The following is a 22,310-nucleotide window of genomic DNA, read 5'->3' as shown; positions in this document are numbered from 1 at the left end:
AGGAGCTGCATAGCAAAGGCTGTCACAACTCTTGTAACATGTTTCCACATATAAAATCCATCAACGAAGGTCAGAATGGGTAACCAAAATGGGCTTACATCAACTAATACACCACACCCACCATTAATATATATATACACTCACCTAAAGGATTATTAGGAACACCTGTTCAATTTCTCATTAATGCAATTATCTAATCAACCAATCACATGACAGTTGCTTCAGTGCATTTAGGGGTGTGGTCCTGGTCAAGACAATCTCCTGAGCTCCAAACTGAATGTCAAAATGGGAAAGAAAGGTGATTTAAGCAATTTTGAGCATGGCATGGTTGTTGGTGCCAGACGGGCCAGTCTGAGTATTTCACAATCTGCTCAGTTACTGGGATTTTCACGCACAACCATTTCTAGGGTTTACAAAGAATGGTGTGCAAAGGGAAAAACATCCAGTATGCGGCAGTCCTGTGGGTGAAAATGCCTTGTTGATGCTAGAGGTCAGAGGAGAATGGGCCGACTGATTCAAGCTGATAGAAGACCAACTTTGACTGAAATAACCACTTGTTACAACCGAGGTATGCAGCAAAGCATTTGTGAAGCCACAACACGCACAACCTTGAGGCGGATGGGCTACAACAGCAGAAGACCCCACCGGGTACCACTCATCTCCACTACAAATAGGAAAAAGAGGCTACAATTTGCACGAGCTCACCAAAATTGGACAGTTGAAGATTGGAAAAATGTTGCCTGGTCTCATGAGTCTCGATTTCTGTTGACACATTCAAATGGTAAGTCAGAATTTGGCGTAAACAGAATGAGAACATGGATCCATCATGCCTTGTTACCACTGTGCAGGCTGGGGGTGGTGGTGTAATGGTGTGGGGGATGTTTTCTTGGCACACTTTAGGCCCCTTAGTGCCAATTGGGCATCGTTTAAATGCCACGGCCTACCTGAGCATTGTTTCTGACCATGTCCATCCCTTTATGACCACCATGTACCCATCCTCTGATGGCTACTTCCAGCAGGATAATGCACCATGTCACAAAGCTCGAATCATTTCAAATTGGTTTCTTGAACATGACAATGAGTTCACTGTACTACAATGGCCCCCACAGTCACCAGATCTCAACCCAATAGAGCATCTTTGGGATGTGGTGGAACGGGAGCTTCGTGCCCTGGATGTGCATCCCACAAATCTCCATCAACTGCAAGATGCTATCCTATCAATATGGGCCAACATTTCTAAAGAATGCTTTCAGCACCTTGTTGAATCAATGCCACGTAGAATTAAGGCAGTTCTGAAGGTGAAAGGGGGTCAAACACCGTATTAGTATGGTGTTCCTAATAATCCTTTAGGTGAGTGTATAATTACAGCTTTTTTCTCATTTATAGCTAACAGAAAAATCATATGCAAGTAAAAACCATGAAAAGCAAGGCTTTGTTTAACTTATTAACACACAGTTCTCTGATCTTCAAGAACAATCAGCACTGAGCCAAGAAGACTTTAGTATATAATGAGAAAAGGCTGAGAGGTCCTTTTTGGTCAGTCTTTCTCATGATGGTTGGTAAATTGGGGTGGCTCATATGAGTTCTTGTGTGCACATTAAAATGAGCCAGATAGGGGCCACTGTTATGCACCTGTGTGCCACCTATATAGGCTTGGAATCTGAGAAGAGGTGGAGTTACAGTGATTTAACACTCTATGGTGTCAAATGAACACTATAAGAGCTAATAAAATTTAACACTATACAACAACACTCATTGCACTCTGTAAAGTGTTAAATGTAACATTGATTGGTGAGAATAATATAAACACCATGCAGTGTTAATTTAACACTGGTAAACTTGCTGTGTAGGCGTGCTCACAAACAGTACAGTGTCAAACAGGTCAAAGTCACACAAAACAATGGCAGATTTTACCTGCGTCTTTATTCATAGGAGTCCAGCTGGCCACAGACACGATGAAACTATGACATTTTGCCATTATGATAACTGTGTTTATCTGACATATCGATGCAAAATGTGAAAAACATGACTGACAGCAACGTCAGATGTAAAATACATGACAGAAAAACGCCGCCAACTTGCCATAAAAACTATTGGAAAAGTAAGCAATTGTCATCTTGTCATGGGAAATATCCGATTGCACTTTAAACCCGATCTTGTGACGTGCACCTGAAGTCACGGGACGTCTTGATCATACATTACGAAGCTCTCATGCTGAAAATGGAAACACACTTTTTATTCGACTACCATTCGCTTTCTCTAAGATACACTACAGCCACATACAAAAAAAAGGGCAATAAAAAATTGTACGTTAGAAATCAATTACATTTTAAATTACAAAAAAGCTACTCGCTTTGTAATACATGACAGGTCTGACTATGTGTCCTGCCCCGTACGGAGGTTGTAAAAATCGTAATGGGAATATTATACCAGTCTGCAGTTCAGGAACGCGTACCCAAGGGAAACGAGGTCATTTTCATAATTTGGTATTTTAACAGTGCCAACAGGCCAACACGCAAGTATAGAAAATGAACGGATGGAAGGACGGACGGACGGATGGATGGACGCATGGCTGGATGGATGGAAGAATGTTCAAGCACAAAAAGCAAAGAGTTGGAACTAATTCTATGCATAGAAGCCACCGCTTAATATTTAAAATTGACAGCAATGCTGGCAAATTTGAGATGCCTGTCCAGAATAACATTTACATTAATTAGCAACTATAAACGAAAACTCAAGGGTAATATGATGATCCTAAATGACAGTGACAGGTATCCGTCAAGTCTCAATTAAATTATTCTTCATTATTGCTATAGCGTCACAGTAGCCAACCAATGCATAACAACATTGTATTCGTGTTAGTATACCACTGACGAATAATATATACTCACCTAAAGGATTATTAGGAACACCTGTTCAATTTCTCATTAATGCAATTATCTAATCAACCAATCACATGGCAGTTGCTTCAATGCATTTAGGGGTGTGGTCCTGGTCAAGACAATCTCCTGAACTCCAAACTGAATGTCAGAATGGGAAAGAAAGGTGATTTAAGCAATTTTGAGCGTGGCATGGTTGTTGGTGCCAGACGGGCCGGTCTGAGTATTTCACAATCTGCTCAGTTACTGGGATTTTCACGCACAACCATTTCTAGGGTTTACAAAGAATGGTGTGCAAAGGGAAAAACATCCAGTATGCGGCAGTCCTGTGGGCGAAAATGCCTTGTTGATGCTAGAGGTCAGAGGAGAATGGGCCGACTGATTCAAGCTGATAGAAGAGCAACTTTGACTGAAATAACCACTCGTTACAACCGAGGTATGCAGCAAAGCATTTGTGAAGCCACAACACGCACAACCTTGAGGCGGATGGGCTACAACAGCAGAAGACCCCACCGGGTACCACTCATCTCCACTACAAATAGGAAAAAGAGGCTACAATTTGCACGAGCTCACCAAAATTGGACAGTTGAAGACTGGAAAAATGTTGCCTGGTCTCATGAGTCTCGATTTCTGTTGAGACATTCAAATGGTAGAGTCAGAATTTGGCGTAAACAGAATGAGAACATGGATCCATCATGCCTTGTTACCACTGTGCAGGCTGGTGGTGGTGGTGTAATGGTGTGGGGGATGTTTTCTTGGCACACTTTAGGTCCCTTAGTGCCAATTGGGCATCGTTTAAATGCCACGGCCTACCTGAGCATTGTTTCTGACCATGTCCATCCCTTTATGACCACCATGTACCCATCCTCTGATGGCTACTTCCAGCAGGATAATGCACCATGTCACAAAGCTCGAATCATTTCAAATTGGTTTCTTGAACATGACAATGAGTTCACTGTACTAAAATGGCCCCCACAGTCACCAGATCTCAACCCAATAGAGCATCCTTGGGATGTGGTGGAATGGGAGCTTCGTGCCCTGGATGTGCATCCCACAAATCTCCATCAACTGCAAGATGCTATCCTATCAATATGGGCCAACATTTCTAAAGAATGCTTTCAGCACCTTGTTGAATCAATGCCATGTAGAATTAAGGCAGTTCTGAAGGCGAAAGGGGGTCAAACACCGTATTAGTATGGTGTTCCTAATAATCCTTTAGGTCAGTGTATGTTCGTGTTTATTTGTTTACACTTTATTATGCATGCAGTGTAGAATCTCATTGTCATGCTGTTTCATGACGTTGGTAGTGTCACATTCAATTCAATTCAATTCAATTTTATTTATATAGCGCATTATCACAACATTACATTGTCTCAATGCGCTTTACATTTCTGCCTCGTAAGGACCCCCCATTGAGTAAGCCAAAGGCAACGGTGGCAAGGAAAAACTCCCTAAGAGGAAGAAACCTTGGGAGGAACCAGACCCAAAGGGGGAGCCCATCCTCCAGGGGCCGGCAGATAAGTCAAACAAACAAGATGAAATGACTAAGCTAATACAGGGGTTGAAATATATGTCTCAATGCAGCGGCCGACCGGTGCAGGCACGTGGTGCTTGATGCACGATGGCAGGATTAATAGAGGCACAGCCGCAGGGAAGGATGGCGAGGCATCGTGTTGAGCCAAGGGCAGGCAGGTTGGAGGGTAGTTGCCGGTGGTGGAGGTAAGTGTCTTGTAGGCAGCAGACATGTATGGCAAAGGGGTGGATCACAAGTTTCCATCGCTGGTTTCGTTTATAATATGGCTGAAGCTAAAAAAAAGAAAAAAGGTAACACACTGCATAATTTGCATAACAAGATCTTATCGCTTTTAAAGAGCCACCTTGGTTTGTGCGTGTTTGTATAAGGAACAGGAAGTATTTCAGAGCGATACAGGTGGTCCAGGGTAAGCGGATGGAAGATGGACGGCTGGATTGTATTAAACTAAAAGTAATGTCGTTTTACATATATACTACTAATGTACAGTATGTATACAGTAACGAATCCATGGTGAAATATGCAAAGTAAGACAACAAAGTGTCCTTTACTGGCAAAATACTAACTAGTGCTTATCTTGGACCGCACAGGTAAACCCTGGACAGCATGTCAGTGCATTTCAGGGCACCTAGGCATACAGGCAGTACAAATTAGCTGATCCTATTAGAGCATGAGCAAAAACCAATGAAACACAGGAGAACGTGCAAATTACATATGCAGACAGTGGAGGTAGGATTCAGATGATTCAGAGTGAAATTTACCATTGATCACTAATGACAGTGTTGTTTGAATAGTTCTTTCAGTATTGTTATATTGTTTGTATTTTTCTGGGTACCCTTGATTTAACTGGTCAAATTTTACTTAACCCATTCAAAATCTTGCCACACTCCCAGAATATGTTAAGCATAAAATTGAATGATCTGTTTTATGTATTTTGTAATTAGATGTCTATCAATTTGCTGTTTGGGTATGACAGGAGATCCAGGGTATAGCTATGTTGCTTGGCGTAAGCTCCAGATAAGCCAGACCATACTAAGCATTTGGAAGATGTATTTGATTTCATATTTATCTTATATTTCCACCTCAGCTATCAGAAATTAAACAATTGTATTCATGTCCTAAAATGAAAAATGTGCCCATATACAAAAACACTGAAAACATTTTACTCCAAATATGGTAGAAAGCACTTTATTACAACCACATATTTTGATTTCTATCGTCAGTTTAATTTAGCACACACATATACAGCTCAATAACACGCCATTCATGCCAGACCAGAAGAACAGGGAGCAGCGATGACCAGCATCTCATGACTGACTTGAGGTTCTTTCAAACACAATATAAAACATTCATCAGCCTCATCGCACAGCAACTCCGAAAGCACACGATGATGTGCCTCTAGTGACACAGATTTTTCATTACATAAGTATTTCAGAGATAAACATTGGCATTTGAGAAAATGGCATGTTTATTTAAAATAATGGGGGGAGGACAAGATATCAATATCCTCGACCCAAATTTGTTCCTCATATCATAAGTGTATGAAAATAATAATCACAGATCATATTTCTGTTTTCAAAAACACAACTAATCTCTCATTTTCCTACAAGCAAAATAACGGTGCTTTTCATTGTTTTAAAATTTCACTAGAAGCGTTTACAATCTACTTTTTCCTTTTATCACTGTAACTGGTATACACCTAATCACACAAAACTTAATTTCACAAAACAAAGCAAGAAGAAAAGAACTTTAAATTCAAGATCAAGAATTTTGAGGTGAATGAAGTTATGGCACAAAATACGTAAAAATTAAGAATGTTTGGAAAACAAAATTTGTTTGCAAATACATACTTTATGTGAGTAAATGTGACCAGAATGGAGCTATAGACTGAAGTCTGTAACAGAATCAAGAGCACAAACTCCTATCTCTCATGTTCCCAAGACAGGAGGCAACCTGCCAGAAAGAGAGAGAGACACATCCGAAATACATTTACAGAGAACTCACATTACTCACATCGGTGACACACATTTACGGTGGAGGTGGAATCTGCTTTAAAGGCTGGTCCACTGCCAGCTTCAAATTTTCACTAATAATGCCTGAGGTTAAAATATGGACTGAGAACATTACCTGGACCTCTGCCCACAGACAATTGCTGTCTTATGCTACTGTTACAGCCTCATAATGAACAAAAATGGGCTGTTACTTGCAGTGACAGTAAAAATAATCTGATATTGATTCACTTAAATTTAGAAATGGCTTGTGTTCCCTAGCTGAGAATTTAGTCAGACAAATGTACAGTGTCCATTTTATCTAAGCAGACTGCTTGTGTGCAAGGTACCCTTATAAGACCCATGTGAACAGGGAGAGAATAGAATTCCACACACAGTGCTCTAGAGGCGCACAGCCCATCACCAATGAGCTTTTTGGAAATTTTAACATATAGTCCACCAACCACTGGCAGTGCAAATACTTTTCTGAATGTGCTTCTTATATAATTCCTAAAGAGAATGCAGAAGTAGTTTTAATTCTTCAGCATGAACCTGAAATCCTGCTTGTATGACCATGTTACAATCATATTTGGCACAAGCAATAAGACATCCAGCATTTATAGAGCAATACTTACCAAAAACAAAGAAGCACTGCTGTGGGGTAGGATCACTCGAGGCCAAGCAGCTCCACATCAAAGATGAGAGTGGCATTGGGCGGAATGATTCCTGGGTGGCCCTTATGTCCATAGGCATAGTCAGGGGAGCAAGTCAGTTTAGCCCTCTGGCCTACACTCATCTGCAAGGACAAAGTGGAGGGGAAGTTAGAGTTTATGCATCCAAAATCACATTAGGACCACCAAAATCCTGCTGTCGTGTATCGTGTCAGTTAAAACTCAAAGCAAGAAGTATTGCTAGCAAAAGATGACTGCAACTCAGCCTCACAGCCACAATGCATACAGTGTTGGATATTAATACTAACCACTGGCAACTGATGAACTAGGACTGTTCAAAGCAGATGCAGGAAGTTTTTGTTTTCAACACCAAAGGTTTGTTCAAAAATCTGTTTCACCCCAGAGCTTGTGTGTTTCCTAAAATAACTGTACCTGCCCTACTCCCTCTTCCCAACCACGGATAACTTCATGCTTCCCGATCATGAACTTGAAGGGTTTGTCTCTATCCCGGGATGAGTCAAACTTGCGTCCATCAGTAAGAGAACCTGTGATATGGAAATGGAAAGATTTTAAATCTGTAATTTTTCTCCAAAATCCTCTGCTGTTGTAAGATATTGTCAAAGCAAATCATGCTCCTGCTAACTGTGTTTCCAAACTGGGGCAATGTAAGCGTGCTCACAAACAGTACAGTGTCAAACAGGTCAAAGTCACACAAAATGTCAGATTTTACCTGTGTCTTTATTCATAGGAGCCCAGCTGGCCAAAGACTCAATGAAATTAAGACATTTTAGCCATTGTGATAACTGATTCTCGATGCAAAATATGAAAAACATGACCGACAGCAACCTCAGATGCAAGAAAACTCCTCCATCTTGTAATAAAAACTATTGGGAAAAAAAGCAGTCAATGCATTGTCATCTTGTCATGGGGGCTATCTGATTGCACTTTAAATGTGATCTTATGTTGTACATCTGATTATCATGCCTACATTACACAACAGAGCCACGGGACGTCTTAATCATATATTACATATATCTCGTGGCGTAAACAGTTTTTATTCGACTACCATTCAATGTCTAAGATGCACTGCTGCATACAAAAAATAGCGCAATAAAAAAATCATACGTTAGAAATCAATTACATTTTAAGTTAAAAAAAAAAGCTTCTCGCATTGTAATACATGACAGGTCTGTGTGTCTTGCTCCGTACCGAGGTTAGCCGTAAAAATGGTAATGCACATGTAGCAGTCTGCAGTTCAAGAACGCGTACCCAAGGGAAACGCTGTCGTTTTCATAATTTGGTATTTTAAAAGTGCCAACAGCATTAATTAAGCAAATATAGAAAATGAATGGATGGAAGGACGGACGGATGGATGGATAGACGTCCAAGCACAAAAAGTTGGAACTAATTCTATGCATAGAAGCCAGCGCTTGATATTTAAAAATTACATCGATGCTGCCAACTTTGAGATGGCTGTCCAGAATAAAATTTCCACTAGGTTATTTAGCAACTAAACACGCGGAATGCAGTATATTAAACTAAATGAAACTCAAACAGGATAATATGATGTTCCATTTGGCCAGTGACAGGTATCCGTCCAGTTTCAATTATTCTTCATTACCGCTATAGCGTCGGAGTAGCCATGTGGCTCAGAACAAATGCAAGGGTTGAGCTCTATGTGACCCACGTCCAAACATTAATTGATTCCTACTAACCAGTTAGAAAACCAACTCAGTACTAAGAGTAGTCAGATAGCTGCGCAGCCTTCATCTGAAATATTTCCCTTGTATATTGTGTTTCTTAACACAATATAGTATAGGTTAACAGAATGGTCATTCAAAAGGGAGTATTGCTATATAATGCTGTAGAGCTCCTAATGTTAAGTTTTAATAGCAGATCTGTCAGAATGTGTTTTCATACACGGATGCAAACCTAGAAAACCACCGCGCATCGTCCCTCTAAAAGATACAAGGTTTTCCATCGATGTTATCAAAACACAGGTGCGAAACCTTTAGAAATATATCTCAGTAAGGCCCCGATTAACTTGATTTGAAGCAATACTGCAAGCATTAAAATCATAAACTAAACTTACCGACATAATGCACCACGCACGTCTGCCCCTTTTTTGGAAAAGTCCGTCCTGAAAAAAAATGCGCAATCAACGCCAAGACCGGACAAGAAAACCTGTTAATAACAGGCGCTCTAAAATGCAAACATAAAATTTCAATATTCGTCTAAGCTTGAAAAACATAAAGGGGAGACGTAAAATCACTTTACCGTCGCCGGGGGTTATTGTCTCGATCTCGACACCCATATCGTTTGCGGATCTAGCCTTCCGTCAGCACACGCTTCCTGCAACGTAGCACTGAAATGCAGCTGCTTCCAGCTCTTTGCAGAGTCTCCCACGTGATCGGCCGCGACTCCTTCCGCGACCCCGCTGCTTGCGGCGTAGCGAAGGTTCATCGGAAAAGTATTACGATTTTCAACCGATGTAAAAATCCTGGGACATGTGGTGTCCAACGAGTACTAACATAACCATAGATCTAAAAGCAGTTGTCGATATTAGAAAAAGGAAGATGTGTTATATAGAAGAGAAATTCTGTTTAGTCTTCCTTTTATCTGAAGTTAACAGGCTGCACAAAACGTCCGTAGCCATTAGATGGCACTATCCTCCTTTTTTTTTTTTTTTTAACTGCATAGCAATGTTACCGTTAGGCAAGTACAGATTCCATATGCTGTATTGTATTCTGATACTGCGTCATTTATTTATTGCTAAGTTCACAATAAGAAACCAATAACACTATTTAAATTTTAATTTTATTGCTGAAGTTACATAAAAAAATGTTACTCAAAATGGCATCATTAGCGTGTCTATGCACTTTAAAAGGTTCAGGTCTGTATTAAACACCTGTTCATTGTTTTCTTTGCAAAAAAAGTTACATGTAACAGCATCCACCCATTTGTCTTACATCACAGGGTCAAAGGGAGCTCAGGCAGCAAAGGACAAAGCACACATGGGCTATCATACACTATCAACAACCAACTGACCTAACTGCGTGACATTGGAGGAACCCAGAATACGCAAAGGATCCGTGTACACACAGGATTCAACTCCAGTCTTTGAGGTGTGAGGCAATAATGCTAATCACTTAGTAACCGTGTGTCCCAGGTCATAATACATACAGTTGTGGAAATAATTAGGAGACCAATTTTTAAACAAATCTGGTTCAATTGTGGTTCTGCTGGCAGAAGGCTACGCTAAACAGCAGGATGCTTTCAGGTTCAAAATTTCTAAGACAGAAAAATAAGGTGAAGCAGGAGAAACTGGGAACGACCAGAAACCAGCCAGGTAAAAGGCGGAAGCGACATTCTAATGCCAGAGATGATCGTTGACTTATCTGACAGTTTCTCATAAATCAAAGGATGACATCAAGTGAAGATGTGAGGTGCACTGCTAGGATAGTTTGTATCAGGCTCCTAGGAGCAGGACTGAGGTCCCATAGAGCAAGGAAGAAGCCATTCGTTAATGAGAAACAGGGTAGAACCAGACAGCAGTTTGCAGAAAAATATATATTATTCACAGACGGACACCCATAAATTAAGAAATGAGTGAAACAAAAAATTGTGCTGTGGTATCTTAATTTTTTCCACGACTGTATATGGGAAATACCATACAAAATCATTTATCATGTTATATTAAACAAACAGATATTTACTGTACTATGTAATACATACAGAGAGACATACATATTTTGTCTAAGGTACGTTTCATCCATTTGGCTTTTCAAAGACAGAGGCTTACAGAGGTCTGCTTTTCATAAAACAAAGCAGAAAGGCTTCTAGTTGGGACTTGATTTGGATGGGTCTGGGGTGGCCTCAATGCTGATTTGATCCAAGTTTGCATTCACCTTTCTGTTGGGGAAGATGGTGCACAAAAGCATAGAACATCGGTACAGATTGGTATGGTAAAACACACAGATCATACCTCCCAGTCAGATCCAGACCAGTTCATACAATAAATCTTTTAAAATCCATGACCCTACAAAGATATTAGAAAATACTACTCTCGTCCTTTCTATCTTGCAAAACAACTTCATACTTAAGAATGTGTAACACTGATCTTTGATGTTGTAAAATATTTGAACAGGTAAGTTGATTCAGTTCATTCATCCATGCTCCTACTATACAGGTGATGGTTGCTGTAACTAAATAATATGCTTCTGTTCAGTATTTGCAGGTTAAGTCTTAGTAAAAGTGGACTCACACTGCTTCTTCCAGCTCCCTCTGAATCTGCTGGCGCCTCTCCTCATTGATGGGGTAGAAGTAAAAGAGCAGCATCCCAACCAGCAAAAGCACAATGGGCACCGGAGCAAAAAGCACCCGCAATGTGGTGATCACCCTGTCGTTGTGCTTGCAGGCACCCGGCTCGTACCCAACAAAACTTTGCAAACAGCAAAGCAGTAGTCGTGTTAAAAAAACATGCGCACAGAAGTGCAGCAGAGCAGTTCCATTTGGTTCATCATTATAGTATCTTATTAGTAGCTTGGCTTTACTAATCATTATAGTATCTTATTAGTAGCTTGGCTTTACTAATAATCTTCTTCATTTCCCGATGTCTTAATTTCTCATATCATAAACTTCAGTGAACCACAGCTGGGCTTCATGTTGTCTGTTTTCATCAGTTGTTTTATACAAATTGAACAAAGCCTCGATTGCTTACCACCTTATGTCTTGTGTTGTATTGTGAATGAAACATTTACACACCAATACCTACAGGGCTTTTCAGCCATATGGGATGGATATTTCTTAAGTTCTTCAGTAATTTGTGAATTTCAGTTTATTTCTGCACTCCCAATAATTAACTGTTGTACTATAAATTCACCAATTGTGTTGGTGACTGTAGATGGCATGTGAAATGATGCAAAACTTAAGATGGATTTTTACTATAATGTAAAAGTACATTGACTGTGAGTACTTTGGCTGCATAGTGAATACCATGTTATATAAAGTATAGTAAACAGTGTACAACTAATTTGTTGCACTACACTGTAGAATACCACCCTAATAATAATAACACAAAAGGTGGGATTACTGTGTAGAACAACTGTAACCTAAGATGCTGATCTGAGATGCCTTGAGGTTTTTCCAAGTTCTACTCGAAGCTAAATTGGAGCAATTATTATGCTGAATTAACATTGATGGCCTTGTGCCTTGAAGCCTCAGTGTTCTTTTCGGTCATACTCAAAACAGCTGAGGAAATGTGACTGATGTAAATGAAAAGAAAAATTTCAACTCACTATAAAGCCAGGGTGGAAATCCCAACTGACATGCCCCCTCCAAACTTATTGCCGAACACAAAGCAGGAATAGAACATGGCCTCCAGGTCCTTGCAGGTTGGGTGCTTCACTTTGAAGTCATCAACCACATCTGGTAGCATTGACCTGAAAGGCAGAGACACTCTAAATCAGAAGGGTTCTTGAATTAGATGCCTGGAGGCTGGGTCTTCAATCCTTAAGTTGAAATGAGTCAGTGCTTTAAAAAAAAGCAGCACACGTCCATTACATCATCATGGTGAGTCAGACATCTGTTACATAAATGCCTAAGCATAAGACCTGGCCCTTAATAACAGCAGCCCTGCAGGTTTCCCAGTTGTCCATAACTACCACATAAATGATCCACTAATGCATGGAGCTTAGACAGAACCAGAGCACCCAGATTTTAGGGGCCTCCATAACCCAGATTCAACAACTAAAAGGAATAGGCTGTACTGCAGGGTTGTTGTAAGATGTGTAAAACTGTATATGGCTTAAAACTTCCCATAGTCTTGAAAATGCGCAAGTTGAAGCTGCATTGTTTCGAGTTCCTCTTTAAGTAACATCTAGATTTCCACACATTACTTGTTTGTAAATGACTAAATATAAAATGCACAAACTTCCCCATTTTATTGGTTTTTAGATGTTACGGGAACTGGTGTAGTTTCCTCTACGCCTGCAATGGTTATGACACTACCATTTTTAAAAATATATTTATTTTTCAACCTCTTTTTTTCTGCAATAAGGAAAGTACTTCTTAATGTTTATTAATATGTAATTTCTTTTGAACATGACTCAAACAACTTTCACACCACTATGTCCACCAACACTTTTTTCTCTGTTTATGACATTGCTCTCAAAACAGAAGGTGAATATTTATGAACAAATCTGGTAAATTATTTGGTAAATGGCTCTAACATCAGAAGCCTGATAACCATGAAATAAAACAAATTTGCAAAGTACTAAATTACGATATTTTTAACTATTTATTAAAACTAAATGAACCAAGTAACAATGGGCCTCATTCACCAATATTTTCTTAAGAATTCTCTTAAATTTGTTCCTGCGAAATTTGTTAAGAACAACCTACGTCGGATTCATGACGTGTTCTTAAGTAGCAGAATTGTTCACACCTTTGTTCTTAAGAATGGTGAATCCCACGTCTTCGTAACTGAAAGCGCGTACCAATTTGCCCTAATTAAATAGGGAAACGCCCTGCAATTTCCCATAAAAGGGCATGAGACTGTAGGCAGCGTGTGCAAGGAATGGCGAAGAGGCACGCAGGTTGTGAGCCGCTTGGCAATAAGAGGGAAAAAAAAACTTCAGTAATGCTGAAGTAGAAGTATTAATACAGTAAAATCCCAATATAGTAGACTCGCTTATAACGGAATCTCATCTATAACGGACGAGGTCCGCTGGTCCCGGCCGTGCGTATTTAAGAACATGCAGAAAAAGTATCGGATATAGCGGACTCGCATTTAACGGAATTTCGCTTATAACGGACAAACAATTTAGTCCCCAGCGCCGCTTTTAGCTGTAGTTTTGTTCGGCTATAACGGACATGCAGCTCCGCCGACAAGGCGCGTGGCGTGCCGGTGATATCCAGCGCAGATACGGAGTCGGGATTATTAATAGTCACGCATCTGATCAGGTAAAGTTGGATTACTACATGTACAATATAATAGTCTATATCATAAGTATGTCTGCTGGGGTGTGGCATGAGTAAATGATGTCCTTTATTTGTGTTCTGGGCATACAGCAACTATGGATATAACGGACCTTGGATATAATGGACTGTTTTGCCAGGTCACTTGAAGTCCGTTATAACTGGATTTTACTGTACAGGAGGTAAATGCAAATAGACACACGTTATTTAGTAGCCTAACCAATGGATATAAAGCCCCCAAGAAAGCTGACACATGGAAAGATATCACCTTCTCTGTGAATGCTGTGTACCAAATAAATCTAAATAACATGCGTTCCCTTCTCAGAGCACGATTGTCAAGCTCTTCAAGAAGTAACAGAAATGCTATTTTGATAGCAAGGCCAATGCGCAGAAACAGGCCTATTTAAAATCCGCATGATTGCCGTTACTACCATGAAAATAATTTTTACACTTTAAAATTATTTTTTATATTTTACTTTTATAAATTATTCAAATACTATAATTTTATCAACTGAAGAATGAACAAAACTGCTATAACCGATTATTTTGAACAAACTATCATTACTCAAATGTGCGTACGAATGGTCTTGAGTGTGCTTAGATTCTGTTCTTAGCTAAGAACAAATTCATATAAGAAAACATTGGTGAATGTCAGAATCTTCGTTAAAAAGTGCATACGTGGGGTTTAAGAACAAATTTGTTCATAAGAACGTTTGGTGAATGAGGCCCAATGTTTCTAAAATTTTAAAAGCATATCTGACTCCTTTCAATCCAACCAATTCTTCCCGCTTAATTACTTCAAGTATTTGTGTTATTTCAATCCATAACAGGGGTGGTTTGGGGACGCAGTGTTTAGCACTGTTGCCTCACACCTCTGGGACTAAGGTGGAGTTTGCATGTTCTCCCCGTGTTGTGATGGTATGTTAAATTGGAGTTACCAAATTGCCCTTAGATGAGAATGGTATGTGAGTGTACTCTACAATGGGTTGGCACCCTTCCTGGGTTTACCCATAGACTCTGGAAGCCCCGTGACCCTGAATTGGACATGGGGGTACAGAAAATGGATTGATGAATCCATAACCCAACCTTGAAACACACTACTAGAATTTTTAACATACTTTAGAGAATAAAGCAAAATAAACTTAAGAATAAAAAGAATCAAAATCCAAAAATGTAATAAGGAAACTTCAATTATGTTTTTAGGCAAGGAATGCAAACTGCTAGCAACATAAATGGGTAAACCATAATCTGAATAAGTGACTGTGAATGTAAATATCAGATGTGGGGAAATTCCCAGGTCATTTTCATGTAGCCCAGACAGGAGGAGTGTCTCAGTGACAGTGAATGCTGAAGAGGAAGAACTCACCAGGGAAGCAAGTATAATGCTGCAAGACTGGATCCAGCTAGGGTGGACATGAGGATGTAGGTTGGGAGGTGGGTCTTCACAGAGGCAATGATGATCAGAGTTGGGATGTATATCTACAGAATATATCAAGGCTTAAGCTTGGAATGGTGGCTGAGAATATCTGAAGTTCCAGCATGGAAATAAGTTTAATCATGCTTTATTGAATTAAGTATCTTAAATATCTTAAAATTTTTGAGTGTAATAGAATAACTCTATAAAGATCTCATGCTATAGAAAAGACTAACTGACCGACAGCCCAATAAAGATAGTGGTCTTCTTGCCAAGTCTCAGAAGAAGCATCTGCCATACTGGAATAGACAGTGTAGAGGCACTCTGCATACAAAAGAACAGTGGAAACGGGCTACAATCAAACAGTACAACTATCTGAACCTAAATATACACATTTTTTTAAAAATTTAAAAAAAAAAATTGCATGTTTCTGGAAAGGACTTTTTTTTGTTCCTTTCAAAAAATGGATCAGTCACAGTTATTGTGATATTAATAGATGTTTTGGCACAAGCCCCACGTCCTTGTATTTGATTATACAGCCTATTTGGCCTAGCGTGAAATACATGTTGTTGATACACAGACTGCATGTATGTGGACATTCGTATTCGTTGGAGGAATTGCCTAATTAAGCTACACCTATTGTTGACAGAGGTGTAATATTTATTATTAAGCACACTAACACGCAATGCCTCCAAGAAATATAAAGAGCAGAATGGGTGGTTGTACAGAAGAGGAATTTCCACTTGGCACCATCCTAAGACGCCATTTTTCCAGCAAGTCAGTTTACCACATTTCTGTCCTGCTAGTTCTGCTCAACCGTAAGTTAAGTGATTATGAAGTCGTAATATCTGGGAGCAAGTTCAGTTGCAAAGTGGCAGCCACAAAACCTCCCAGAAAGGGACCTGATAGGCCAATATTAATACTCAACCTGAATTAGGGTGACCAGATAATCCATGTCAGGGAGGACACTCTGAGCTAGGACAGGAATTGTAAATTACCATTTCAATTAAGCGGACCTGGATTTCACTTGAGCACTCAGCTCTTGCTGTGTGCTGATTGGTCAGTCTCCTATAATCATGCATGTGTCACTAATGCTAATGTGAAACAGCTGGATGAGTCTTTCAGTCAAGGAAACAAACCAGTCAAAGCACAAGAAGACCTAAACTATTTAGCCGAGCACAGGAGCCTTTCAATTAGAAAGTAGTTTGTAAAACCCGAAGTAGCTCAAAGTGTCCTCCCTGACATGGATTGTCTGGTCACCCTAACCTGAATGGCAAATCTAATGGAAAGGCTATTACAACAACAAAGGGTTGACCAACTTCATATTAATACCGTTGATTTTGGAATAAGACGTTTCAAAAGCTGGTATTCGCATACAGTTGCCCATACAGTGTATGAATATCTGAAACAAACCATTCCCTGCCACTCAATCCACTTTCACAATAAGGATGTACCAACAGGTCTTACACAACAAATTCTGGGAATATTAGTACTATTAGCTGCTGATCCCATGGGTCATGACCTTTGTTTTCTTCCTGCTGTATCTTGCTGTAGTTTCATCTTGTAACTTTTATTTTGAGTATCTTCAGATCCTCTTTCTCTTCTGTGATACACAATTTTCTTTCCCTTCTTTCCTTATATGTTCTGTATACAAATTTAAATGGAGCATAGCAATAGCATGCATGCTTCTATATCTCTTTCACTGATCTGAAACCAATCAGTTTCTTAATATTCCATTCCAACTGTAGCTTCTTGTCCAGTGTAGAAATTCTTAATAAAGACAGTAAGATGCCCTTGTACACCCATTTCCCTATGAACATTCCTTAAACTAAAAGAGTTATAGGATTTGTTGCAACTAATAAAATTTTGACATCTTCCCACTATTCCTTTGTTTTTTGATTATCCATCAGGTACTGACACACTCGTTCCTCAGCTTTTCCTGAATCATACATCAGGCAATTCACTTCCTATGTTGGGCTGTAATCTGCACTGGACAATTCACTTTCTATGTAGGGTGGTAATGTGCACGGGAGAATTCACTTCCTACTGTATGTAGGGCGGTAATCTGCACTGGACAATTCACTTCCTATGTAGGGTGGTAATCTGCACTGGACGATCTTTAACACAAGTTTACTGGCACATGAGATGAGGGAAATCATATGAGTTCACATACCCTGTCAGGTCTCTATTCCAGTCTCTTCCTGTAGGCCTTCTTCAATTACTTTGCCCATGTAAAGTGGATGTAAGTGTGCATGTAAGTGTGAGTGTGACTGTATGTTTTGATGTTGTCTAGACTGGTATATCTTCGGAGGGGAAATTAGCCCAGGCCTACCGATACTGGGGGTACCCGTGTGGGCTTCCAGCCTCCAGCTGGAGCTCATGCACACGCACACAAAAAGTCTGTTTATCTCCAGGTCTAATTCCTTCATGCAGAGTTCTAGTAGAGGGTTCTTTGAGACCAATAACCATTGATTTTCTGGACATATTTTTTGTTGTTCTGTGGGGGCCAAGACAACATTATATGATTCGTTTTATATAAAACCACTCTCCTGTACCTATGCTTCACATTAATGGGATTCCTCCAGTCCAACACCTGCCAAAATACATATTAGCTTCATATTTCAAGGTAACGTCACCGAATCATTTTTGCTAAGCAATTAATATATTTCTCTCTCTTGTTACTCAAGGCTGAAGAGTTTTAGTACCTGTTGTTGTTTAGCTAACCTAAAACAATGAATACTCTCAATTATTTTAGATAAATTTGCAGTAATGTATTTTCTAAGGAGAGAAAGCTATACAAAAAGACCATAGGCCAGTGTTATAAGTGTCTGACAATTTTTGCCTTACATTGCACCTTCCGTGAAGTACTGTACCAGGAATGAGTGACGGTAAGGCCACTCAATTTTCATATCATGTCCTACACACAACAAGCTCTGTATTATACCACCTCCCTCAATGACGTGCCATTAGGTGTCGGTGGATATGCTAAGCAAATTCACAGAAATAAGCTTTTTATAACTGTCATAGTACAATAACTTCTGGGAAGTCAAACTGAGAGATAGGAGTTGAGTCATTTTCAATCGCTTTTAAATTATCCATTAACTTTGATTATTTGAAGAGCCTTCCATTAAGCCATCACCACCATGCAACATAAAGCAGAATACTGGTCCTACAAGTAAAAGCAATGCTCCAGCAGCAGGCCTAAAGCACAGTACACATGAAGGGTGACCACAATGCAGTTTTGGCTAAAAGCTATCTCAGATAACACCACTGTGGTTGGAGAGTACTTACCAGCAGGATGAGGACAAGGTGCTGGAAATAGGCCCCCAGACCAGCAACATGGGTATTGAACAAAGCAAAATTCCCCTGAGCCATCTGTAAAGGGGCCACAGTGTTAAAAGCAGGCAGAGGAAGATTATAGGATGCTGTTATCATGTTGATCATTATGTTACTCATCATTAGCATGTCACACTCATCACCATACTGTGATATAGTACAGGGTAAGGTGTTTTTATGGTTTATTTTGGACAAAATAGAGATTTAAACATGTAAGACATCCATTAACGAAATCCACTGACTACACCTGGAAACCAACTTGACTCTTATTACAATTTCCTACCTGTGTTAATACCTCCTTCTGTATTAACTATCAGGATTTAACAGAGGCTCTATTTACACACCTGATTCCTTCGTACGAAATTACCTGAAAAGCCAGGGACGAAAAAAGGAACCCAAAAATAAGCCAGGTGTAGGGGGTGTGATTCACCACCATTTTCAAGCAGGTCAAGTATGGCATACGAAGTCGGCCCAGGGTGCTGAGAGGAGCTGCAGCAACAGAATTCAGATTTCATACTGACTTGCAGTATTAAATTTCGACTGCGCTAGAACTGAAGGTCACACAACTTGGCGTGAGGTGAGAGAAATATTGAAGAAAAAACAAATAAGCAGCAATAAAAATAGAAATAAACAAAACTGTTATTTTTCTTACCTTTATAAGGTAATATAAGTTGCCCAAGGAAAAACATGACTTTTTAAAAAACACGATTTTATTAATACTGAGTAAAATAATGTGCATATCCATTGACTACCTGTTAAAATACCTGGATATTGACTAGGGGTGTAACAATACATCGATTTGTATCGATATATCGATTCAACGGCAAACGATCCGATGCATCGATGTGACCGCATAAATACATGCATTTTTCTTTTCTGGCCTGTTCCAGTATTGTTTTCATGTTCCACTCCGACGTATACATGGTTTACACCAGGGGTGCCCAATACATCGATTGCGATCTACTGGTCGATCGCAAAGGTAGTGTGGGTAGATCGTATGGCATAAAAAAATAGAGGATGGATGACGCGTTCAACCGCGCCAGCTGCTGCAAGCTACCGAGTCGCCTAGTTAGCCTCCAATTTATTTCTACTAAACTTAAGAAAGGGTATAAAAATGAATAGGGGAGCTGGACCAAGTAAGAAGCCTCTAGCACATGAGAGGGTCATACGAGCAGGTCATGACAGTTTTGGACATACTTTTTGTTACACTTTTGTATTTGTCTGGAGAAGACTTGATTCAAAATAAAAATTATTCACCATGTTAATCTACATCCATCCAAAGTTTTTATTTTTACCTTATTGCACTTTATTTTGCTTGATTTATGGGACATACTTGACTACACTAGATTTTGTTTACAGTTTCCGATAAAATATCCCTCCCAGATCAGTCCACATTTCTAATGCTCCAGCAGCACATCTGAGCAAAGCAATGTGACTGACTAGCAGAATCAGATGCACTCATTTCAATTTTCGAACAGGTCTGCACTCTAACACTGTGAAGGCCGAGCTGGCTGTTAGGAAACCCAGCATTGTCCTGCACCTCGTAAGCAAACGTGCCTCATTTAACTCCTTCCCCCAAAGGCACAAGCAGCCCCTCATACCCTTTTCCTATCACCCACCCCCCAGACTTACCAAGCTGCTCTTTGACACCCAGGAATAGCACCATGCAGCACAGGAGGTAGAGCATCCCCATGATTACAGCAGCAATCACATAGGCCCTCCTCTGAATGTCACAGGGGCAAGAATAAAACAAAATGGAAATTGGTATGTAATTCAAAGTCAAATTTAAAATTCAAATCTAAAAACAACCCACATGCTTGCGATAAATGCAAATAGTTTACACTTGGCTGCTACAGTGTCATTTTGAAACTGTTTGACACTAGAAAAAAGTACAACTGGTGAGAACTATGGGTCTTATCATATAAAAATCATCAATTATCAATCCCTTTCTGGGAGTTCCAACATCCTGTGAAGCAACAACTACAAAGCCCCCCCCGTCCCCGTCCCCGTCCCAGCCCCAGCAAATTAGCCATTAAAATCACTAATGATCTTTACAGCAAATTCAATATTGCACCAACCAATTTAACATCTTAATACAGTCATAACTGAACGACCAACTCCATTAGTATATTTTTTTATAAAGAGAAAGATGGCATGTATTATTTACAATTAGTGTTAAGCCATTTGTGTTAGTATCTGTCATTTGTTTGTTACAACATTTAGCCAAACAAAACAGAAAATCATTAGGTCTGATATCAGATAACATTTATGCGTCGCTTTGATTCTTTGTGTGGATTTGTTGGAAACCTTCACTCAGACCAAGATGGTGGCCCCTCACTGTTTCCTGCAGAGTATCACTGATGCCTGAAGATATGTTGTGCTGTGAAGGTTCGCTGTGGTTCAGCTGGCTGCAAGCGTGAGCCTTCTTGGCGTGATAAACCCCCACAATTTGACCCTGAATGCCTGCTCCAGCTAACGCGGACAACACTTCCACACCCATTCCTGTTGGGTAAAAGAAAATACTCTTTTCGAAAAGGAAAGTAACAGTCAATAAATATAATGTGAATTCAATAAAAACAGACTTTCAGGTATATTGCAGAAATGCAGGCTAATGCAGGATCATTCACAACTGATGGCTCTGTTCCTCTCACTTCGTGAACAGGAGCTGGCCCACCTTCCCATGATAAGGTAATGCGAATGGGAAGAGACTCTGAGGACGGGGCCCGGCAAACATAGGACTGTCTCCTGATAACAAGGCAAACAGCGCATAATTACAGCTTTATGTTTGCATTACTCCATTTTAGCATAAAACGTTCAAAGATGATACAATGAACTAAGCAAAAAATTGGCAAGTAGGTCCTGAAAAACTAGGGGCTCCATAAAGGTAGAACACAATTAAAGGAACGTATGCAAAAATTCAAAACTAACCTTAGTCTCAGGGGTGGAGTAAGGTATAGGCTATCCAAAGAATAAACATTAAATCAGGCCAGTCAAACATCTGTCAGCCTCTATCGTAATTCTCACATTGCACAGATGTGGATTAATGCTCTTATTTTATGGAGGCGTCCCAAAAAGTAACAGTGAAATGAAAAGAAAGCAAAAGCATTATACTGTATCCCGTGGCTGAGTCTCGGTCTTTCTGGCTCCCCCCTAGGAACATGTTGAGGGACGAGTAAGGGACATGGTAACACTGTGAAGATAAGAGTAAAACACAATAGACTGACAGTGTAAAACCAACAAAATGTATACACATAATAACATACCATTTGTAAATTAGGATGCAAAACAATGTGGTAACCATTGGAATACAACCACTCCTTGATTAAGCGAAATGATCACTAAGTGAAAATTACGGTAGCCTAGCTGTGACCATGATTGTGCTTACGACTTCAGCCTTCCATACTTAATTTCTTTTATTCTTTATAAATTGGACATTTTTAACCTTTTGTACAAACTAATTCAAAGACCTCTCTCACTCCGATTTGCATTGTTGGAAGCCATACAAAATTTGGT

The 22,310-nt window shown here is 39.8% G+C and overlaps 2 protein-coding genes across 3 annotated transcripts; both read right to left on the bottom strand.

The window, feature by feature from the left end:
- Window positions 1-4,198: 4,198 nt before the first annotated feature.
- LOC111839604 (peptidyl-prolyl cis-trans isomerase FKBP1A-like) lies at window positions 4,199-9,707 on the bottom strand. 2 transcript variants are annotated; one of them, XM_023803664.2, is made up of 5 exons: window positions 9,347-9,707; window positions 9,162-9,209; window positions 7,502-7,614; window positions 7,034-7,194; window positions 4,199-4,685 (listed from the first exon to the last, which is right to left on the bottom strand). In XM_023803664.2, exons 1-4 carry the CDS (start codon window positions 9,381-9,383, stop codon window positions 7,066-7,068), a joined length of 327 nt encoding a protein of 108 aa, XP_023659432.1. In that variant the 5' UTR covers window positions 9,384-9,707; the 3' UTR covers window positions 4,199-4,685; window positions 7,034-7,065. The 2 variants fall into 2 exon arrangements, with proteins under 2 accessions (XP_023659432.1, XP_023659431.1); XM_023803663.2 differs by lacking the exon at window positions 4,199-4,685 and adding an exon at window positions 5,583-6,363 and having other exon boundaries at window positions 9,347-9,688.
- Window positions 9,708-10,370: 663 nt separating this feature from the next.
- Window positions 10,371-22,262, bottom strand: LOC140587006 (sodium-dependent lysophosphatidylcholine symporter 1-like). The gene is made up of 10 exons (XM_072708542.1): window positions 21,909-22,262; window positions 21,136-21,299; window positions 20,430-20,520; window positions 19,165-19,286; window positions 18,753-18,836; window positions 15,702-15,785; window positions 15,414-15,526; window positions 12,367-12,510; window positions 11,334-11,510; window positions 10,371-10,981 (listed from the first exon to the last, which is right to left on the bottom strand). Exons 1-10 carry the CDS (start codon window positions 22,096-22,098, stop codon window positions 10,909-10,911), a joined length of 1,242 nt encoding a protein of 413 aa, XP_072564643.1. The 5' UTR covers window positions 22,099-22,262; the 3' UTR covers window positions 10,371-10,908.
- Window positions 22,263-22,310: the final 48 nt, after the last annotated feature.

This window comes from Paramormyrops kingsleyae, unplaced genomic scaffold (assembly GCF_048594095.1).
Source record: "Paramormyrops kingsleyae isolate MSU_618 unplaced genomic scaffold, PKINGS_0.4 ups121, whole genome shotgun sequence".
Lineage (NCBI taxonomy): Eukaryota > Metazoa > Chordata > Actinopteri > Osteoglossiformes > Mormyridae > Paramormyrops > Paramormyrops kingsleyae.
This window is presented reverse-complemented; position numbering and strand designations above follow the sequence as displayed.